Source organism: Anser brachyrhynchus, assembly GCF_964034855.1.
Source record: "Anser brachyrhynchus genome assembly, contig: SCAFFOLD_398, whole genome shotgun sequence".
Classification (NCBI taxonomy): domain Eukaryota; kingdom Metazoa; phylum Chordata; class Aves; order Anseriformes; family Anatidae; genus Anser; species Anser brachyrhynchus.
In genome coordinates, this window is record NW_027663666.1 from 22,231 (window position 1) to 40,161 (window position 17,931).

At 58.2% G+C, this 17,931-nt stretch overlaps 1 protein-coding gene across 1 annotated transcript in view; it reads left to right on the plus strand.

Annotated features, from left to right (window-relative positions):
- POLR2A (RNA polymerase II subunit A) overlaps nt 1-17,931 on the plus strand; it is a 56,999-nt gene that overhangs the window by 10,208 nt on the left and 28,860 nt on the right. The window contains 13 exon segments of the mRNA XM_080609218.1: nt 1,158-1,278; nt 1,280-1,369; nt 3,003-3,212; nt 4,377-4,545; nt 4,798-4,892; nt 5,449-5,652; nt 6,203-6,425; nt 7,185-7,368; nt 8,135-8,306; nt 9,137-9,242; nt 10,360-10,565; nt 11,099-11,323; nt 11,722-11,968. Coding sequence (XP_080465344.1) covers nt 1,158-1,278; nt 1,280-1,369; nt 3,003-3,212; nt 4,377-4,545; nt 4,798-4,892; nt 5,449-5,652; nt 6,203-6,425; nt 7,185-7,368; nt 8,135-8,306; nt 9,137-9,242; nt 10,360-10,565; nt 11,099-11,323; nt 11,722-11,968 — 2,252 coding nt within the window.

The following is a 17,931-nucleotide window of genomic DNA, read 5'->3' on the forward strand; positions in this document are numbered from 1 at the left end:
GTTCCCAGTGTCCCCAAAGCTGCTCCAATGTCCCCAGACTTGTCCCTGTGCCCCAAACCCTCCCTGTGGCAGCTCCCCAGTGTCCCTAAAACTGCTCCAATGTCCTCAGACCCACCCTGTGACAGATCCCCGATGTCCCCAAAGTTTTCCCTGTGCCCCAAACCCTCCCTGTGACAGGTCCCCAATGTCCCCAAACATGTCCTAGGGCACCCAAACCCACCCCATGACAGGTCCCCAGTGTCCCCAAAGCTGCCCCAACATCCCCAAACTTGTCCCTGTGCCCCAAACCCACCCCTTGACAGGTCCCCAGTGTCCCTAAAACTGCTCCAACGTCCCCAAACTTGTCCCAGAGCCCCCAAACCCCCCTTGTGACAGGTCCCCAGTGTCCCTAAAGCTGCCCCAATGTATCCAAATTCATCCTAGGGCCCCAAACCCACCCCGTGACAGGTCCCCAGTGTCCCTAAATCTGCTCCAATGTCCCCAGAATTGTCCCAGAGCCCCCAAACCCCCCTTGTGACAGGTCCCCAGTGTCCCTAAAACTGCCCCAATGTCCCCAGAGTCGTCCCTGTGCCCCAGACCCACCTTGTGACAGGTCCCCAGTGTCCCTGAAGCTGCCCCCACGTCCCCAAATTTGTCTTTGTGCCCCCAAATCTGCCCCGTGACAGGTCCCCAGTGTCCCTAAAACTGCTCCAGTGTCCTCAGACCCACCCTGTGACAGATCTCCGATGTCCCCAAAGTTGTCCCTGTGCCCCAAACCCTCCCTGTGACAGGTCCCCAATGTCCCCAAACATGTCCTAGGGCCCCCAAACCCACCCCATGACAGGTCCCCAGTGTCCCTAAAACTGCTCCAACGTCCCCCAAACTTGTCCCAGAGCCCCCAAACCCACCCCGTGACAGGTCCCCAGTGTCCCTAAAACTGCTCCAATGTCCCCAGAATTGTCCCAGAGCCCCCAAACCCCCCTTGTGACAGGTCCCCAGTGTCCCCGTAGCTGCCCCCACCTCCCCAAATTTGTCTTTGTGCCCCCAAACCCACCCCGTGACAGGTCCCCAGTGTCCCTGAAGCTGCCCCCACATCCCCAAATTTGTCTTTGTGCCCCCAAACCCACCCCGTGACAGGTCCCCAGTGTCCCTAAAACTACCCCAATGCCCCCCCGCAGCGTCACCACCCCGTACAACGCGGACTTTGACGGGGACGAGATGAACCTGCACCTGCCGCAGTCGCTGGAGACGCGGGCGGAGATCCAGGAGCTGGCCATGGTGCCGCGCATGATCGTCACCCCCGCAGTCCAACCGTCCCGTCATGGGCATCGTGCAGGACACGCTCACCGCCGTCCGCAAGTTCACCAAGCGCGACGTCTTCCTCGAGCGCGTGAGCACCCTCGGGGGCTTTGGGGTGGCCCCCAGGGGATTTGGGGTGGCCCTCGGTACCCCCTGAGGCTTTAGGGTGGCCCTCGAGGGGCTTTGGGGTGGCCCCTAGGGGCTTTAGGATGTCCACTGAGGATATAGGGTGGACCTCAGGGGATTTGGGGTAGCTGCCAGGGGGTTTGGGGTGGCCCTCAGGGGTTTTGGGGTGGACTCTGAGGTTTTGGGGTGCCCCCTGAGACTATAGAGGGGCCCTCAGGGGTTTTAGGGTGGCCCCTGAGGCTTGTAGGGTGGCCCTCGGGGGTTTTGGGGTGGACTCTGAGGTTTTGGGGTGCCCCCTGAGACTATAGAGTAGCCCTCGGGGGTTTTAAGGTGGCCCCTGAGGCTTGTAGGGTGGCCCTCGGGGCCTTTGGGGTGGACTCTGAGGTTTTGGGGTGCCCCCTGAGACTATAGAGGGGCCCTCAGGGGTTTTAGAGTGGCCCCTGAGGCTTATAGGGTGGCCCTTGGGGGTTTTGGGGTGGTTCTCAGAGGGTTTGGGGTGACTCTTGAGGCTATAGGGCAGCCCCCAGGGGCTTTTTGGTGGCCCTCAGGGGTTTTGGGATGGCTGCTGGGGGGTTCAGGGTGGCCTCTGAGTCTATAGGGTGGCCCTCAGGGGGCTTTGGGGTGGCCCTTGAGGCTTTAGGGTGGCCCTCAGGGGGCCTTGGGGTGGCTCTTGGAGTGTTTGGGGTGGCCTCTGAGGCTTTAGGGTGGCCACAGGGGGGCTTTGGGTTAACCCTTAAGGCTAAACAGTGGCCCTCAGAGGCTTTGGGGTGGCCCCTCAGGCTATAGGGTGGTCCTCAGAGGGTTTGGGGTGGCCCTTGGAGGCTATAGGGCAGCCCCCAGGGGCTTTGGGGTGGCTCCTGAGGCTATAGGGTGGCCCTCAGGGTTTTTGGGATGGCTGCTGGGGGGTTCGGGGTTGCCTGTGAGGCTTTGGGGTGGCCCCCGGGGGCTTCAGGGAGCATCTTTGTGGTGTGGCAGGTAGGATTTGGGGTTGTTGTGGGGCATCCCTGACCTGTAGGGTGAATTTAGGGCGTTTTGGGACCTCATTTGGCTATGGCAGGTAAGATTTGGAGTGCTTTTGGGGCATCCCTGACCTATAGGATATATTTAGGGCATTTGGGGAGCACCTTTGTGTTGTGGCAGGTAGGATTTGGGGTGGTTTGGGGGCATCCCTGACCTACAGGATTAATTTAGGACGTTTTGGGAGCATCCCTGATTTATAGGATGTATTTAGGGTATTTGGGGAATGCGGTTGTGTTGCGGCAGAAAGGATTTGGGGTTGTTGGGGAGCATCCCTGACCTATAGGCTGAATTTAGGGCATTTGGGGAGCACCTTTGTGTTGTGGCAGGTAGGATTTGGGGTGGTCTGGGGACATCCCTGATCTGTAGGACGAATTTAGGGCATTTTGGGAGCACACTTGGTTATGGCGGGTAGGATTTGGGGTGCTTTTGGGGCATCCCTGCCCCGTAAGAACGCTTCGGGACATCGCGGGCCTACCTGGGAGCTCCAGAGCGACCCCGTTAGGACCCTGGCGGGGCGTCGCCGCCCCTCGGGGGTTTTGGGGTGCCTTTTGGGGCCGCTGAGGGTGCCGTCCCTGCAGGGCGAGGTGATGAACCTGCTGATGTTCCTGTCGACGTGGGACGGGAAGGTGCCGCAGCCCGCCATCCTCAAGCCCCGGCCGCTGTGGACGGGGAAACAAATCTTCTCCCTCATCATCCCCGGGCACATCAACTGCATCCGCACCCACAGCACCCACCCCGACGACGAGGACAGCGGGCCCTACAAGCACATCTCCCCCGGGGACACCAAGGTGGGGGCTTGGGGGCACCCTTGGGTGCTCCGGGGGGGGTTGAGGGGGAGCTGCGAGGGGCTGGAGAGGCCCCGGGGGGGTTTTGGGGTGGGTGAAAGGAACCAGGGGGTTCTGGGGGGTTTTGGGGTGGGTGAAAGGAGCAGGGAGCTTCTGGGGACACCAAGGTGGGGGCTTGGGGGCACCCTTGGGTGCTCTGGGGCAGGTTGGGGGGGAGCTGCGGGGGGTTGGAGAGGCCCCCGGGTGGGGGTTGGGGTGGGTGAAAGGAACCAGGCGGTTTTGGGGTGGTTTTGGGGTGGTTTTGGGGTGGGTGAAAGGAGCAGGGAGCTTCTGGGGACACCAAGGTGGGGGCTTGGGGGCACCCTTGGGTGCTCTGGGGCAGGTTGAGGGGGGGCTGCAGGGGTTCCGAGAGCCCCTGGGGAGCTTTTGGTGTGGTTTTGGGATGGGTGAAAGGAGCAGGGGGCTTCTGTGGGGTTGTGGGTACGAAACTTGGGTGGGCGATGGGTGCTGTGGGGGGGCTGGGTGGGAGGTGGGGACAGTCTGGGGGGCTTTGGGGTGGTTGGGGGGATGTTCTGGGGGGACCTGGGGGTGGTCTGGGCGGATTGGGGGGATGTGGGGGTGGTCTGGGGAGCTTTGGGGTGATTCTGGGGTGGTTGGGGGGCATAGGAATGGTCTGGGGGGCTTTTGGGGCAGCTTTAGGGTGGCTGTGGGGACAGTCTGGGGGCTTTGGGGAGGCTATGGGGTTGTTGCAGGGACGTGGGGATGGTCTTGGGGGGCTTGGGGGTGGCTCTGGGGTGCTTTAGGGTGGTTGTGGGGACAGTATAGAGGGTTTGGGGTAGTTGGGGGGACGTGGGGAAGGTCTGGGGGGCTTTTGGGGTGGCTCTGGGGAGAGGTTGGGATTTGGGGTGGCTCTGGGGGGTTTTGGGGTTGTTGGGGGAACATGGGGAAGATCTGGAGGGCTTTTGGGGTGGCTCTGGGGGGAGGTTGTGGGCATTTGGGGTGGCTCTGGGGGGCTCCAGGTTTTCAGTAGGGAAGCGCTGGCCGGGCAAAGGGATCCGGAGGGGTTTGGGGGAAACGCAGAAGCACCTTTGGGTGGGTGCCAGGTGCCGGGTGCTGGGGGGAGGGGTCGTGTGCCCCCCCCCCTGAAGCCCCCCGCCCTCTTTGCAGGTGATCGTGGAGAACGGGGAGCTGATCATGGGCATCCTGTGCAAGAAGTCGCTGGGCACGTCGGCGGGCTCGCTGGTGCACATCTCCTACCTGGAGATGGGCCACGACACCACGCGCCTCTTCTACAGCAACATCCAGACCGTCATCAACAACTGGCTGCTCATCGAGGGTGCGTGGGGCGGGGGGCGCGGGGGGGTCACGTCCCCGTTTGGGGGGCAAAACGGGGTCCTGGGGGCACGGGGACCTCGTGGGAGCCGCGTTTCGCGGTGAAATTGGGGAGCTGGGGGGCTTCGGGGGCTGCTGGGTGCATTTCTGGGCATTGGGGGCTTTGTTTTTGCACCCTTATGGGGTCAGGAGTTAGGGGGGGTGCACTCCGGGGTGGGGAGCGCCCCCCCCGACCCCCTCTCGTTCCCACCGCCAGGCCACACCATCGGCATCGGGGACTCGATCGCGGACGCGAAGACGTACCAGGACATCCAGAACACCATCAAGAAGGCCAAGCAGGATGTCATCGAGGTGGGGGGCGTTTTTGGGGGGCTTCTGGGGCTGTAGGGTGGCCCTCAGGGGATTTGGGGTTGCCTCTGAGGCTATAGGGTGGCCCCCAGAGGGTTTTGGGGTGGCCCCTGAGGCTTTAGGATGGCCACGGGGGGGCTCTGGGGTGGCCCCTGCTACTTTTGGGGGGCTCCTAGGGCTTTTGGGAGGCTTTTAGGGAAGCTCCCGGGGCTTTTGGGGGCTGCTCCCCTGGGGTTTTGGGGGTGTTTTGGGGCTGCTCCCTAGGCATTTAGGGGGCCGCTCCCTGGGGCTTTGGGTGCAATTTTGGGGCTGCTCCCTGGGCATTTTGGGGGGCCGCGTCCTGGGGTTTTAGGGGTGTTTTGGGGGGCTGCTCCCTGGGGTTTTGGGGGCCACTCCCTGGGGTTTTGGGGGCGTTTTAGGGGTTGCTCTGTGGGGATTTAGGGATATTTTGGGGCCGCTCCCTGGGGGTTTTGGGGGTCGCTTCTTCGGGATTTGGGGGTGTTTTGGGGGCTGCTCCCCGGGGTTTTTGGGGTGCCCTGCTGACATTGTGGGGTCGCAGGTGATCGAGAAGGCGCACAACAATGAGCTGGAGCCCACGCCGGGCAACACGCTGCGGCAGACCTTCGAGAACCAGGTGAACCGCATCCTTAACGACGCCCGCGACAAGACGGGCTCCTCCGCCCAGAAATCCCTCTCCGAGTACAACAACTTCAAGTCCATGGTGGTGTCGGGCGCCAAGGGCTCCAAGATCAACATCTCCCAGGTACGGGGGGGGTGCTTCCGGGGGCTTTTATGGGGTCTGGAGGTGGGCAGGAGGATCTCAGTGGGGTTTGGGATGGTTCCTGGGGGCTTTTGTATGCCTCTTTGGGGTCTTTATGGGAGGTTGTGGTGGTGGTGGGCTCCAAGATCAACATTTCCCAGGTATGTGGGGGCTCTGTGGGGTCTCAGGGGGCTTCTGTGGCGTCTGGAGGTGGTCAGGAGGATCTCAGTGGGGTTTGTTGAGGGTTCCTGGGGGATTTGGGGCACCTCTGTGGGGTCTTTATGGGAGGTGGTGGTGGTGTTGGGTGCCAAAGGCTCCAAGATCAACATCTCCCAGGTACGGGGGCTTCTGTGGGGTCTCAAGGTGGGCAGGAGGACCTCTGTGGGGTTTTGCGGACCTCTGTGGGGTCTTTATGGGAAGCTTTATGGCGGTGGGCACCAGGAGCTTGTACAAAAGCACCTCCCAGGTACCTTTGGGACCCCTCCAGGCATCTCGGGGGTCTGGGAGCTCTTGTTTTGGACCCCCCTGACCGATCCCACCCTCCCCCCCGCAGGTCATCGCGGTGGTGGGGCAGCAGAACGTGGAGGGCAAGCGCATCCCCTTCGGCTTCAAGCACCGCACGCTGCCCCACTTCATCAAGGACGACTACGGCCCCGAGAGCCGCGGCTTCGTGGAGAACTCCTACCTGGCCGGCCTCACCCCAACCGAGTTCTTCTTCCACGCCATGGGCGGCCGCGAGGGGCTCATCGACACCGCCGTCAAGACGGCCGAGACCGGTCAGCGCCCCCCCGGGACACCCCTGAGCCCTCCCCAGGGGACCCCAGTGTCCTTCAGGGCCACCCAACTATCCCCAGATGTCCTGCAGAACCCTCAAACAATCCCCAAAATCCTTCGGGACCACCCAAACTATCCCCAGATATCCCCCAGGGGACCCCAGAGTCCTTCAGGCCCCCCAAACTATCCCCAGATGTCCCCCAGGACCCTCAAACAATCCCCAAAATCCTTCAGGACCACCCAAACAATCCCCAGATATCCCCCAGGGGACCCCAGAGTCCGTCAGGGCCCCCCAAACTATCCCCAGATGTCCTCCAGGACCCTCAAACCATCCCCAGATGTCCTCCAGGGACTGTCAGAGTAGCCCATTACCCCCAAATCCTCCCCAGATGTCCTTTAGGGACTCCTGAAGTCCCTTAAAGACCCCCAAGCCCTCCCCAGATCTTCATGGACCCCCAAAGTCCCCCAAGACCCCCACCAAACCTTCCCCATATACCCCTCAAGGGACCCCGAGCCCTCCTCAGATGTTCTCCAGAGACCCCCCAGGACCCCCAAACCCTCCCCAGATGCCCCTCAAGGACCCCCAAGCCCTCCACAAATGTTCTTAGGGACCCTTAGAGTCCCTCAGGGACCCCCAAACTCTCCTCAGATGTCCTCTAGGAACCCCCAAACCCTCCCCAAACGCCCCTCAGGGACCCCCAAGCCCTCCCCCTGCCCCCCCCATCCCCCCCCAGGCCTGACGGTGCTCCGGCCCCCCGCAGGGTACATCCAGCGGCGCCTGATCAAGTCGATGGAGTCGGTGATGGTGAAGTACGACGCCACCGTGCGCAACTCCATCAACCAGGTGGTGCAGCTGCGCTACGGCGAGGACGGGCTGGCCGGGGAGAGCGTCGAGTTCCAGAACCTCGCCACCCTCAAGCCCTCCAACAAGGCCTTCGAGAAAAAGTGAGCTCTCACCCCAACTTCTGGGGTCTCAAATCTCCTCCTCTGTGCAGTTTTGGGTCCGTTTTGGGTCCCTAAGATGCTTCTCCCTTGAACCGGACGCATTTTGGGGTCCCAAAGATGTTCTTTTCTTGAGTTTGGCCCATTTTTGGGTTCCCAAGCTGCCCCTCTCTAGAGAAGAGCATGTTTTGGGGTCCAAAATCTCTTCTTCCCTGCAGTTGGGTCCGTTTTGGGGTCCCCGAGATGCTCTTCCACTGAGTTTGGCCCATTTTTGGGTTCCCAAGCTGCCCCTCCCCAGAGAAGGGCATGCTATGGGGTCCCAAATCTCTGCTTCCTTGCCACTGGGTCTGTTTTAGGGTCCCCAAGATGCTCCTCCCTGGAACTGGGCACATTTTGGGGTCCCAAATCTCCTGTTCCCCACAGTTGGGTCCATTTTGGGGTCCCCAAGATTCTCTTCCCTGGAACAGGGCACATTTTTGGGGTCCCAAAGCTGCCCTTCCCTAGAGTTGGGCACATTTTTGGGTTCCCAAGCTGCCCCTCCCCAGAGAAGGGCACGTTTTGGGGTCTCAAATCTCCTCCTCCTTGGAGTTGGGCCCATTTTGGGGTTCCCAAGCCATTCTTCCTCAGAGCAGGGCCAATTTTGGGGTTCCCAAGCCATTTTTCCTCAGAGCAGGGCACGTTTTGGGGTCCCCAAGCCTCTCCTTCCCCGGCTCAGGACCCCGGGGCGGGGGTGACCCCGCACCCTGAGGGCTCCCCATCCCCGCACCAGGTTCAAGTTCGACTACACCAACGAGCGGGCGCTGCGGCGGACGCTGCAGGAGGAGCTGGTCAAGGACATCCTCAGCAACGCGCACATCCAGAACGAGCTCGAGCGCGAGTTCGAGAAGATGCGGGAGGACCGCGAGGTGCTGCGCGTCATCTTCCCCACGGGGGACAGCAAGGTCGGCACCCCATAACGCCCCATTGCACCCCACAGTGCCCCACGGCACCCCGTTATGCCCCACAGCACCCCACACGGCCCCCCAGCCCCGTGGTCCTGTCCTCACCCCTGCCACTGCCCCTTTTTGGGGCCGCTGCCTGCCTCTCAGGTTTTGGGGTGCTGCCCCTGCTCCTCGTCCCCTTTTTGGGGTTCAGCCGCAGGCCACAAGCTCTTTGTGCACTTTAAGCACCTGTTTCAGGGTGCTTGCCTCTTTCTGGGCACAGTCTGTGTGTTTTAGGGGCACCGGGGAGCCAGCACCTCTTATTTTGGGGTAAGGTGGAGCCTGACCCTCTCTGTGCCCCCCTGATTTGGGGTTACTGTTCCACCCCTGCTCCTCGTCCCCTTTTTGGGGTGCAGCCACAGTCCACGAACCCTTCATGCACTTTAAGCGCCCGTTTTAGGGTGCTCACCCCTTTTTGGGCACAATCTGCGTCTTTTAGGGGCACGGAGGAGCCAGCACCCCTTATTTTGGGGTAAGGGGAAGCCCCTGGTGGTGCTGACCCTCTCCATGCCCCCCAGATTTGGGGTTACTGTTCCAAAATTCCCCCAAACTGGGGGCATTGAGCTGCCAGTACCCAGATTTTGGGGTGCTCCTGCAGGGGGGAGCTTCGATGGAGCTGTCCCCTGGAATTGGGCTCCCCATTTCAGGGGGCTGGGCCCCACTTCTTGGGGTTCAGGCATCCCTGTGGCCCTGTTCTTCGGGAGGGGGAGCTGATACCTGGTTTTGGGGGGCACTGATACGGTTTTTGGGGTGCTGATGTCTGTTTTTGGGGGGCTGCCCCCCCATTTCAGGTGGTGCTCCCCTGTAACCTCCTGCGCATGATCTGGAACGCCCAGAAGATTTTCCACATCAACTCCCGCCTGCCCTCGGACCTGCACCCGGTCAAGGTGGTGGAGGGTGAGTGGGGGGGCCCTGAGCCCCCACGGGTGTGCTGGGGGGGTCTTGGGACCCCCACGGTCCCCAGGGAGGTGCTGGGGGATTCGGGGACCATCACAGGGAGCTTGGGGACCCCCAGGAGGAGGGTTTGGGGGCGCTTGAGGACACTCAGAAGGTGCTTGGGGACTCAGAGACTGCTAGGAAGCAGCTTGGAGACCCCTCAGGAAGTTTTTGGGGCACTTGGGGACCCCCAGGAAGTTGTCGGGGCATTTAGGGACACTGAGAAGGAGCTTGAGGACCCCCAGGAAGGTTTTTGGTTACTTGGAGACCCTGAGGAAACAGCCTGGGGACCCCCAGGGAGGTTTTGGGGCACCTGGGGACACAGAAGGAGCTTGAGGACCCCCAGGAAGGTTTGGGGGCATTTGGAGACCCCCAGGAATCGGCTTGGGGACACTCAGGAAGGTTTTGGGGGAATTTTGGGGCACACAGAAGGAGCTTGAGGACCCCCAGGAAGGTTTTTGGGAACTGAGGTGACCCCCAGGGAGGTTTTGGGGCACTTGGGGACCCCCAGGGAGGTTTTGGGGCACTTGGAGACCCCCAGGAATCAGCTTGGGGACGCTCAGGAAGGTTTTGGGGGAATTTTGGGACACACAGAAGGAGCTTGTGGGACCCCCAGGAAGGTTTTGGGACACTTTGGGATGCACATAAAGACCTTGAGGACCCCCAGAAAGATTTTGGGGTACTCAGAGACTACCAGGAAACAGCCTGGGGACCCCCAGGGAGGTCTTGGGGCACTTGGGGACACACAGAAAAGGCTTGAGGACCCCCAGGAAGGTTTTTGGGAACTGAGGTGACTCCCAGGAAACAGTCTGGGGACCCCCAGGAAGGTTTTGGGACACTTGGGGGACCCCCAGGAAGGTTGGGGGGCCTCAGGCCCCCACCAAAAAACAGCCTGGGGCCCTCCCAGCCCAGACACGGGGCACTTGAACCCCAACAACCCCCGGGAAGCTGCCAAGGGGAAGCCCCCAGCAGCTCTCCGGGCACCTGGGGACCCCCAAAAGGGTGCTGAGGACCTCGTGGCGGGGGGGTGGGTCCCCGGGCGGTGCCTCACACCCCGCTGCCCCCCGCTTTATGGCAGGGGTGAAGGAGCTGAGCCGCAAGCTGGTGATCGTGAACGGGGAGGACCCGCTGAGCCGGCAGGCGCAGGAGAACGCCACGCTGCTCTTCAACATCCACCTGCGCTCCACGCTCTGCAGCCGCCGCATGGTGGAGGAGTTCCGCCTGAGCGGGGAGGCCTTCGACTGGCTGCTGGGCGAGATCGAGTCCAAGTTCAACCAGGCCATCGTGAGTGGGGGGGTTTGGGGGGGGGGGTTTGGAGAGGTTTGGGGGTCTTTGGGGTGAGGACAGGGAGTTCTGGGAGGTCTTTGGGGAGTTCTGGCTCAGCGGGGAGGCCTTGGACTGGCTGCTGGGCAAAATCGAGTCCAAGTTCAACCAGGTTGGGGACCACACTGGGGACAGGACAGTCAGGGTGGTTTTGGGGTCCCCTGGTCCCCCACATGTCCCCAGGTGCGCCCCAAGAAGATTCTGGGGTTGGATCTTGGGGTTTCGGGACCAGACTGGGGAACAGATCAGGGACAGAGTGATTTTGGGGCCCCCTGTATTTCCCCAGGTGCACCTCAGGGAGATGGTGGGGTCAGATCAGGGGATTTGGGACCAGACTGGGGACAATCAGGGTGGTTTTGGGGTCCCGTGGTCGCCCGTATCTCCCCAGGGACATGTTGGGGTCAGACTGAGGGGTTTCGGGACCAGACTGGGGATGGGATCAGGGACCACGGGGGCGGCTTCGGGGTCCCCTGACGTGTGTGTCCCCCCTGCAGGCGCACCCCGGGGAGATGGTGGGGGCGCTGGCGGCGCAGTCTCTGGGCGAGCCGGCCACGCAGATGACCCTCAACACCTTCCACTACGCCGGCGTGTCGGCCAAGAACGTGACGCTGGGCGTGCCGCGCCTCAAGGAGCTCATCAACATCTCCAAGAAGCCCAAGACGCCCTCGCTCACCGTCTTCCTGCTGGGCCAGAGCGCCCGCGACGCCGAGCGCGCCAAGGTGGGGGTCCCACGGGGGGGCTGCACGGCCTCCTGGTGGCCCCGGGGCTTCGTGTCCTTGCGGTCCTGTGGTGGCCCCGGGGCTTCATGTCCCCGCTGTGTCCCTACAGCCTGTGGTGGCCCCGCAGTCCCACGTCCTCCTCTCTTTGTACCGACCCGAGTCCTCGTGCTGTCCCTGTGTTCCCATCTTGTGCCATCCCTCGTGTCCCCCGGGCCGTCCCCATACCGTCCCTGTGCCATCCCTGTATCCCCGTACTGTCTTTGTGTCCCCATACCAGCCCCCCCAGGACATCCTGTGCCATCCCCATGTCCCCATCCTGTCCCCACGTCCCCATCCTGTCCCCGCACTGTCCCCGCGTCCCCGCACCGCCCCCCCACTGACTCCGTGTCCCCCCCCAGGACATCCTGTGCCGCCTGGAGCACACGACGCTGCGCAAGGTGACGGCCAACACGGCCATCTACTATGACCCCAACCCGCAGAGCACGGTGGTGGCCGAGGACCAGGAGTGGGTCAACGTCTACTACGAGATGCCCGACTTCGACGTCAGCCGCATCTCGCCCTGGCTGCTGCGCGTCGAGCTCGACCGCAAGCACATGACGGACCGCAAGCTCACCATGGAGCAGATTGCCGAGAAGATCAACGCCGGTGGGTGGGGGGCGGGGGGCGCGGGGGGGGCTCTGAAGGGTCTGGGATCAGATTTTGGGGGGGGGGGGCGACGTCGGGGGGTCAGATTTTGGGGGGGCGACGTCGGGGGGTCAGATTTTGGGGGGGGACGTATTTTGGAGGGGGCGCGTCGGGGAGGCGGATTTTGGGGGGGCGGATTTTGGGGGGAGCGTCGGGGAGGCAGATTTTGGGGGGGTGCGTTGGGGGGATGTATTTTGTGGCGGCAGATTCTGAGGGGCCGCGTCGGGGGGCGGATTTTGGGAGGGCGCGCGTCGCGGGGGCAGATTTCACAGGTCTTGGAACGGATTGGGGGAGGATTTGGGGGCGTGGGGGGTGTTGGGGATTTGGGGTAGCATTGGGGGGAACATGGGGGAGATTTTATAATTAGTGTGGGGGGAGATAGATGGTAATTAGTGTGGGGGGAGATAATTAGTATGGGGGAGATGGGAGATAATTAGTATGCGGGGAGATAATTAGTGTGGGGGGAGATGGGAGATAATTAGTGTGGGGGGAGATGGGAGATAATTAGTGTGGGGGAGATAATTAGTGTGGGGGGAGATGGGAGATGGTTAGTCTGGGGGGAGATAATTAGTATGGGGGGAGGTAGATGGTAATTAGTGTGGGAGGAGATAATTAGTATGGGGGGAGGTAGAAGATAATTACCGTGGGGGGAGATAGAAGATAATTAGTCTGGGGGGAGACAATTAGTCTGGGGGGAGACAATTAGTCTGGGGGGAGACCATAGAATCCCAGTCTGTACGTGCAGCCAGGGTTTCCCTGTCCCAGGTGCAGGACCCGGCACTTGCTCTTATTGAACTTCATGCGGTTGGTGATCGCCCAGCTCTCCAACCTATCCAGATCCCTCTGCAAGGCCTTTCCACCCTCATCCGAGTCCACAACTCCTCCAAGTTTGGTGTCATCAGCAAACTTGCTCAAAATACCTTCTATTCCTACATCCAGATCGTTTATAAAAATATTGAAAAGTACCGGCCCTAAAATGGAGCCTTGAGGGACCCCACTGGTGACCGCCCGCCAGCCTGACGCAGCCCCATTTACCATAACCCTTTGGGCCCTGCCCGTCAGCCAATTGCTCACCCATCGTATGATGTTTTTATTTAGCTGTATGGTGGACATTTTGTCCAGTAGGATCCTATGGGAAACCGTGTCAAAAGCCTTGCTGAAGTCCAAAAAAATCACATCAGCTGGTTTCCCTTGGTCCATCATACGGGTGATCTTATCATAAAAGGAAATCAGGTTAGTTAGGCAGGACCTGCCCTTCACAAACCCATGCTGGCTGGGACCAATGACTGCTTTGTCCCCCAGGTGAGCCTCAATAAGTTCGAGAACCATCTTCTCCATGATTTTACCAGGCACTGACGTGAGACTGACAGGCCTGTAATTGCTAGGGCCTTCTTTCTGACCCTTCTTGTAAATCGGCACAACATTTGCCAGCTTCCAGTCTACCGGGACCTCTCCAAATTCCCAGGATCGTTGAAAAATAATTGAGAGAGGTTCCGCGATGACGTCCGCCAGCTCTTTCAGCACCCGGGGATGAATCCCATCCGGACCCATGGACTTGTAGGGATCCAGGTGGAGTAGCAAATCCCGCACACGTTCAGGGTCGGTTGGGAGTTTGTCATTCCCACCGTCCCAGCCCTCTAGCTCAGGGCACCCTGGGTCCCGAAGCCCATCATCGGCATTGAAGACAGAGGCAAAGAAGGCGTTAAACGTCTCTGCTTTGCCTATGTCATTGTCTGTGAGGAGACCTTCCCTATCAAGGAGCGGCCCTATGTATTCTTTAGTTCTCCTTTTTCCATTCACATATCTGAAAAAGCCCTTTTTATTTTCTCTCACAGACACAGCCAGCTTCAACTCTAGGTGTGCTTTGGCCACACGAATTTTCTCCCTACAAACACGAACAGCATCCCTGTATTCTTTCCATGACACCTGGCCCTCCTTCCAGTAGCGAAACACTCTCTGTTTCCGCCTAATCTCCATTAGAATGTTCCTGGTCAGCCACGCCGGCCTCCTGCCCCGCCTGCCTGACTTGCGATATTTAGGAATTGCCTGATCTTGTGCTTCTAGGAGGCATCGTTTAAAGAATGACCAGCACTGGTGGACATCGAAGCCTTCAAGAGCAGTTTCCCAGGGGACCTTGCTGACTAGTTCCCTGAGCAGCCTGAAGTCCGCTTTCCCCATATCTAGGGATGAGGTTTTGGTGGCACTTTTCCTTCTGTCACCGTAAATTTTGAACTCAACCACTTCATGGTCGCTTTGACCAAGGCGGCCACCAATCACCACATCTCCCACCAGACCCTCTCTGTTTTCTAGCAACAGGTCTAGGAGGGCACCTTTCCCAGTTGGCTCCGTTAGCACCTGCACCAAGAAGTTATCATCTAGGTGCTTCATGAACCTCCTGGACTTGCTCGTGTCAGCCGTGTGGCACTCCCAGTTAACGTCTGGCAAGTTGAAGTCCCCCATAAGGACAAGGGGAGTTAATCTCGAGGCCTCTCTTAGTTCTGTAAAGAATAATTTATCGGCGCTATCGTCCTGGCCAGGCGGTCTGTAATAGACTCCCACAACGACATCCCCTTTATTTGCTCGTCCCTTGATCCTTACCCAGAGGCTCTCAACTTTGCCATCGCCAACTTGAAGTTCCACGCAGTCCAGCCCCTGCTTCACATATATCGCCACCCCACCACCTCGCCTACCCTGCCTGTCCCTCCTGAAGAGCCTGTAACCATCTATCGCAACACCCCAGTCACAGGACTCATCCCACCAGCTTTCGCTTATGCCGATGATGTCGTAGCTGCGGGACTGGGCCAGGACTTCTAGCTCATCCATTTTGTTCCTCATACTGCGTGCGTTCGTGTAGAAGCACTTCAGGTGCGTCTCCTTATGCTCAGCACTTGTGGATCTGCCCGAAGGACCTCACTGCCACAGCCCCTCTGATTCTAGCGTGCCTTCCCTTAGGGCTTCACCGGCGTGCCTGGTTTTAGCCCCTTCCCCCTTCGGCTCTAGTTTAAAGCCCTATCTGTCAGCCCTGCCACCTCCTGACCAAATATAATTAGTCTGGGGGAGATAATTAGTCTGGGGGGAGATAGATGATAATTAGTCTGGGCGGAAATACATGATAATTAGTGTGGGGGGAGATAGAAGATAATTAGTATGGGGGAGATAGATGATAATTAGTATGGGGGGAGATAGATGATAATTAGTATGGGGGGAGATAGATGATAATTAGTATGGGGGGAGATAGATGATAATTAGTATTGGGGGGAGATGGGAGATAATTAGTATTGGGGGGAGATGGGAGATAATTAGTATGGGGGGAGATGGGAGATAATTAGCATGGGGGGAGATAGATAGTAATTAGCCTGGGGGGAGATAATTAGCCTGGGGGGAGATAATTAGCCTGGGGGGAGATAATTAGCCTGGGGGGAGATAATTAGCCTGGGGGGAGATAATTAGCCTGGGGGGAGATAATTAGCCTGGGGGGAGATAATTAGCCTGGGGGGAGATAATTAGCCTGGGGGGAGATAATTAGCCTGGGGGGAGATAATTAGCCTGGGGGGAGATAATTAGCCTGGGGGGAGATAATTAGCCTGGGGGGAGATAGATGATAATTAGTATGCGGGAACATACATGATAATTAGTATGGGGGGGAGATAGATGATAATTAGTCTGGGGGGAGATAGATGATAATTAGTATGGGGGGAGATAGATGATAATTAGTACGGGGGGAGATAGATGATAATTAGTGGGGGGAGATAGATGATAATTAGTGGGGGGAGATAGATGATAATTAGTATGGGGGGAGATAGATGATAATTAGTATGGGGGGAGATAGATGATAATTAGTATGGGGGGAGATAGATGATAATTAGTATGCGGGAACATACATGATAATTAGTATGGGGGGAGATAAATGATAATTAGTATGGGGGGAGATGGGAGATAATTAGTATTGGGGGGAGATGGGAGATAATTAGTATTGGGGGGAGATGGGAGATAATTAGCCTGGGGGGAGATGGGAGATAATTAGCCTGGGGGGAGATAGATGGTAATTAGCATGGGGGGAGATAATTAGCATGGGGGGAGATAATTAGCATGGGGGGAGGTAATTAGCATGGGGGGAGGTAATTAGCATGGGGGGAGATAATTAGCATGGGGGGAGGTAATTAGCAAGGGGGGAGATGGGAGGTAATTAGCAAGGGGGGAGATGGGAGGTAATTAGCAAGAGGGGAGATGGGAGGTAATTAGCAAGGGGGGAGATGGGAGGTAATTAGCAAGGGGGAAGATGGGAGGTAATTAGCAAGGGGGGAGATGGGAGGTAATTAGCAAGGGGGGAGATGGGAGGTAATTAGCAAGGGGGGAGATGGGAGGTAATTAGCAAGGGGGGAGAGAATTAGTATGGGGGGAGATGGGAGATAATTAGTATGGGGGGAGATAATTAGTGTGGGGGGAGATGGGAGATAATTAGTGTGGGGGGAGATGGGAGATAATTAGTGTGGGGGGAGATGGGAGATAATTAGTGTGGGGGGAGATGGGAGATAATTAGTCTGGGGGGAGATGGGAGATAATTAGTCTGGGGGGAGATGGGAGATAATTAGTACGGGGGGAGATAATTAGTATGGGGGGAGATGGGAGATAATTAGTATGGGGGGAGATGGGAGATAATTAGTATGGGGGGAGATGGGAGATAATTAGTATGGGGGGAGATGGGAGATAATTAGTGTGGGGGGAGATGGGAGATAATTAGTGTGGGGGGAGATGGGAGATAATTAGTGTGGGGGGAGATAGATGGTAATTAGTACGGGGGGAGATAGATGGTAATTAGTACGGGGGGAGATAGATGGTAATTAGTACGGGGGGAGATAGATGGTAATTAGTACGGGGGGAGATAGATGGTAATTAGTACGGGGGGAGATAGATGGTAATTAGTACGGGGGGAGATAGATGGTAATTAGTCTGGGGGGAGATGGGAGATAATTAGTCTGGGGGGAGATGGGAGATAATTAGCATGGGGGGAGATAATTAGCATGCGGGAGATAGATGATAATTAGTATGCGGGAACATACATGATAATTAGTATGGGGGGAGATAGATGATAATTAGTATGGGGGGAGATAGATGATAATTAGTATGGGGGGAGATAGATGATAATTAGTATGGGGGGAGATAGATGATAATTAGTATTGGGGGGAGATGGGAGAAAATTAGTCTGGGGGGAGATGGGAGATAATTAGTATGGGGGGAGATAATTAGTGTGGGGGGAGATGGGAGATAATTAGTGTGGGGGGAGATGGGAGATAATTAGTGTGGGGGGAGATGGGAGATAATTAGTGTGGGGGGAGATGGGAGATAATTAGTGTGGGGGGAGATAATTAGTATGGGGGAGATGGGAGATAATTAGTATGGGGGAGATGGGAGATAATTAGTATGGGGGGAGATAGATGGTAATTAGTATGGGGGGAGATAGATGGTAATTAGTATGGGGGGAGATAGATGATAATTAGCGCGGGGGGAGATAGATGGTAATTAGCATGGGGGGAGATAATTAGCATGGGGGGAGATAATTAGCATGGGGGGAGATGGGAGGTAATTAGTACGGGGGGAGATGGGAGATGATTAGTACGGGGGGAGAGAATTAGTATGGGGGGAGATGGGAGATAATTAGTATGGGGGGAGATAATTAGTGTGGGGGGAGATGGGAGATAATTAGTGTGGGGGGAGATGGGAGATAATTAGTGTGGGGGGAGATGGGAGATAATTAGTGTGGGGGGAGATGGGAGATAATTAGTGTGGGGGGAGATGGGAGATAATTAGTGTGGGGGGAGATGGGAGATAATTAGTCTGGGGGGAGATGGGAGATAATTAGTCTGGGGGGAGATGGGAGATAATTAGTCTGGGGGGAGATGGGAGATAATTAGTACGGGGGGAGA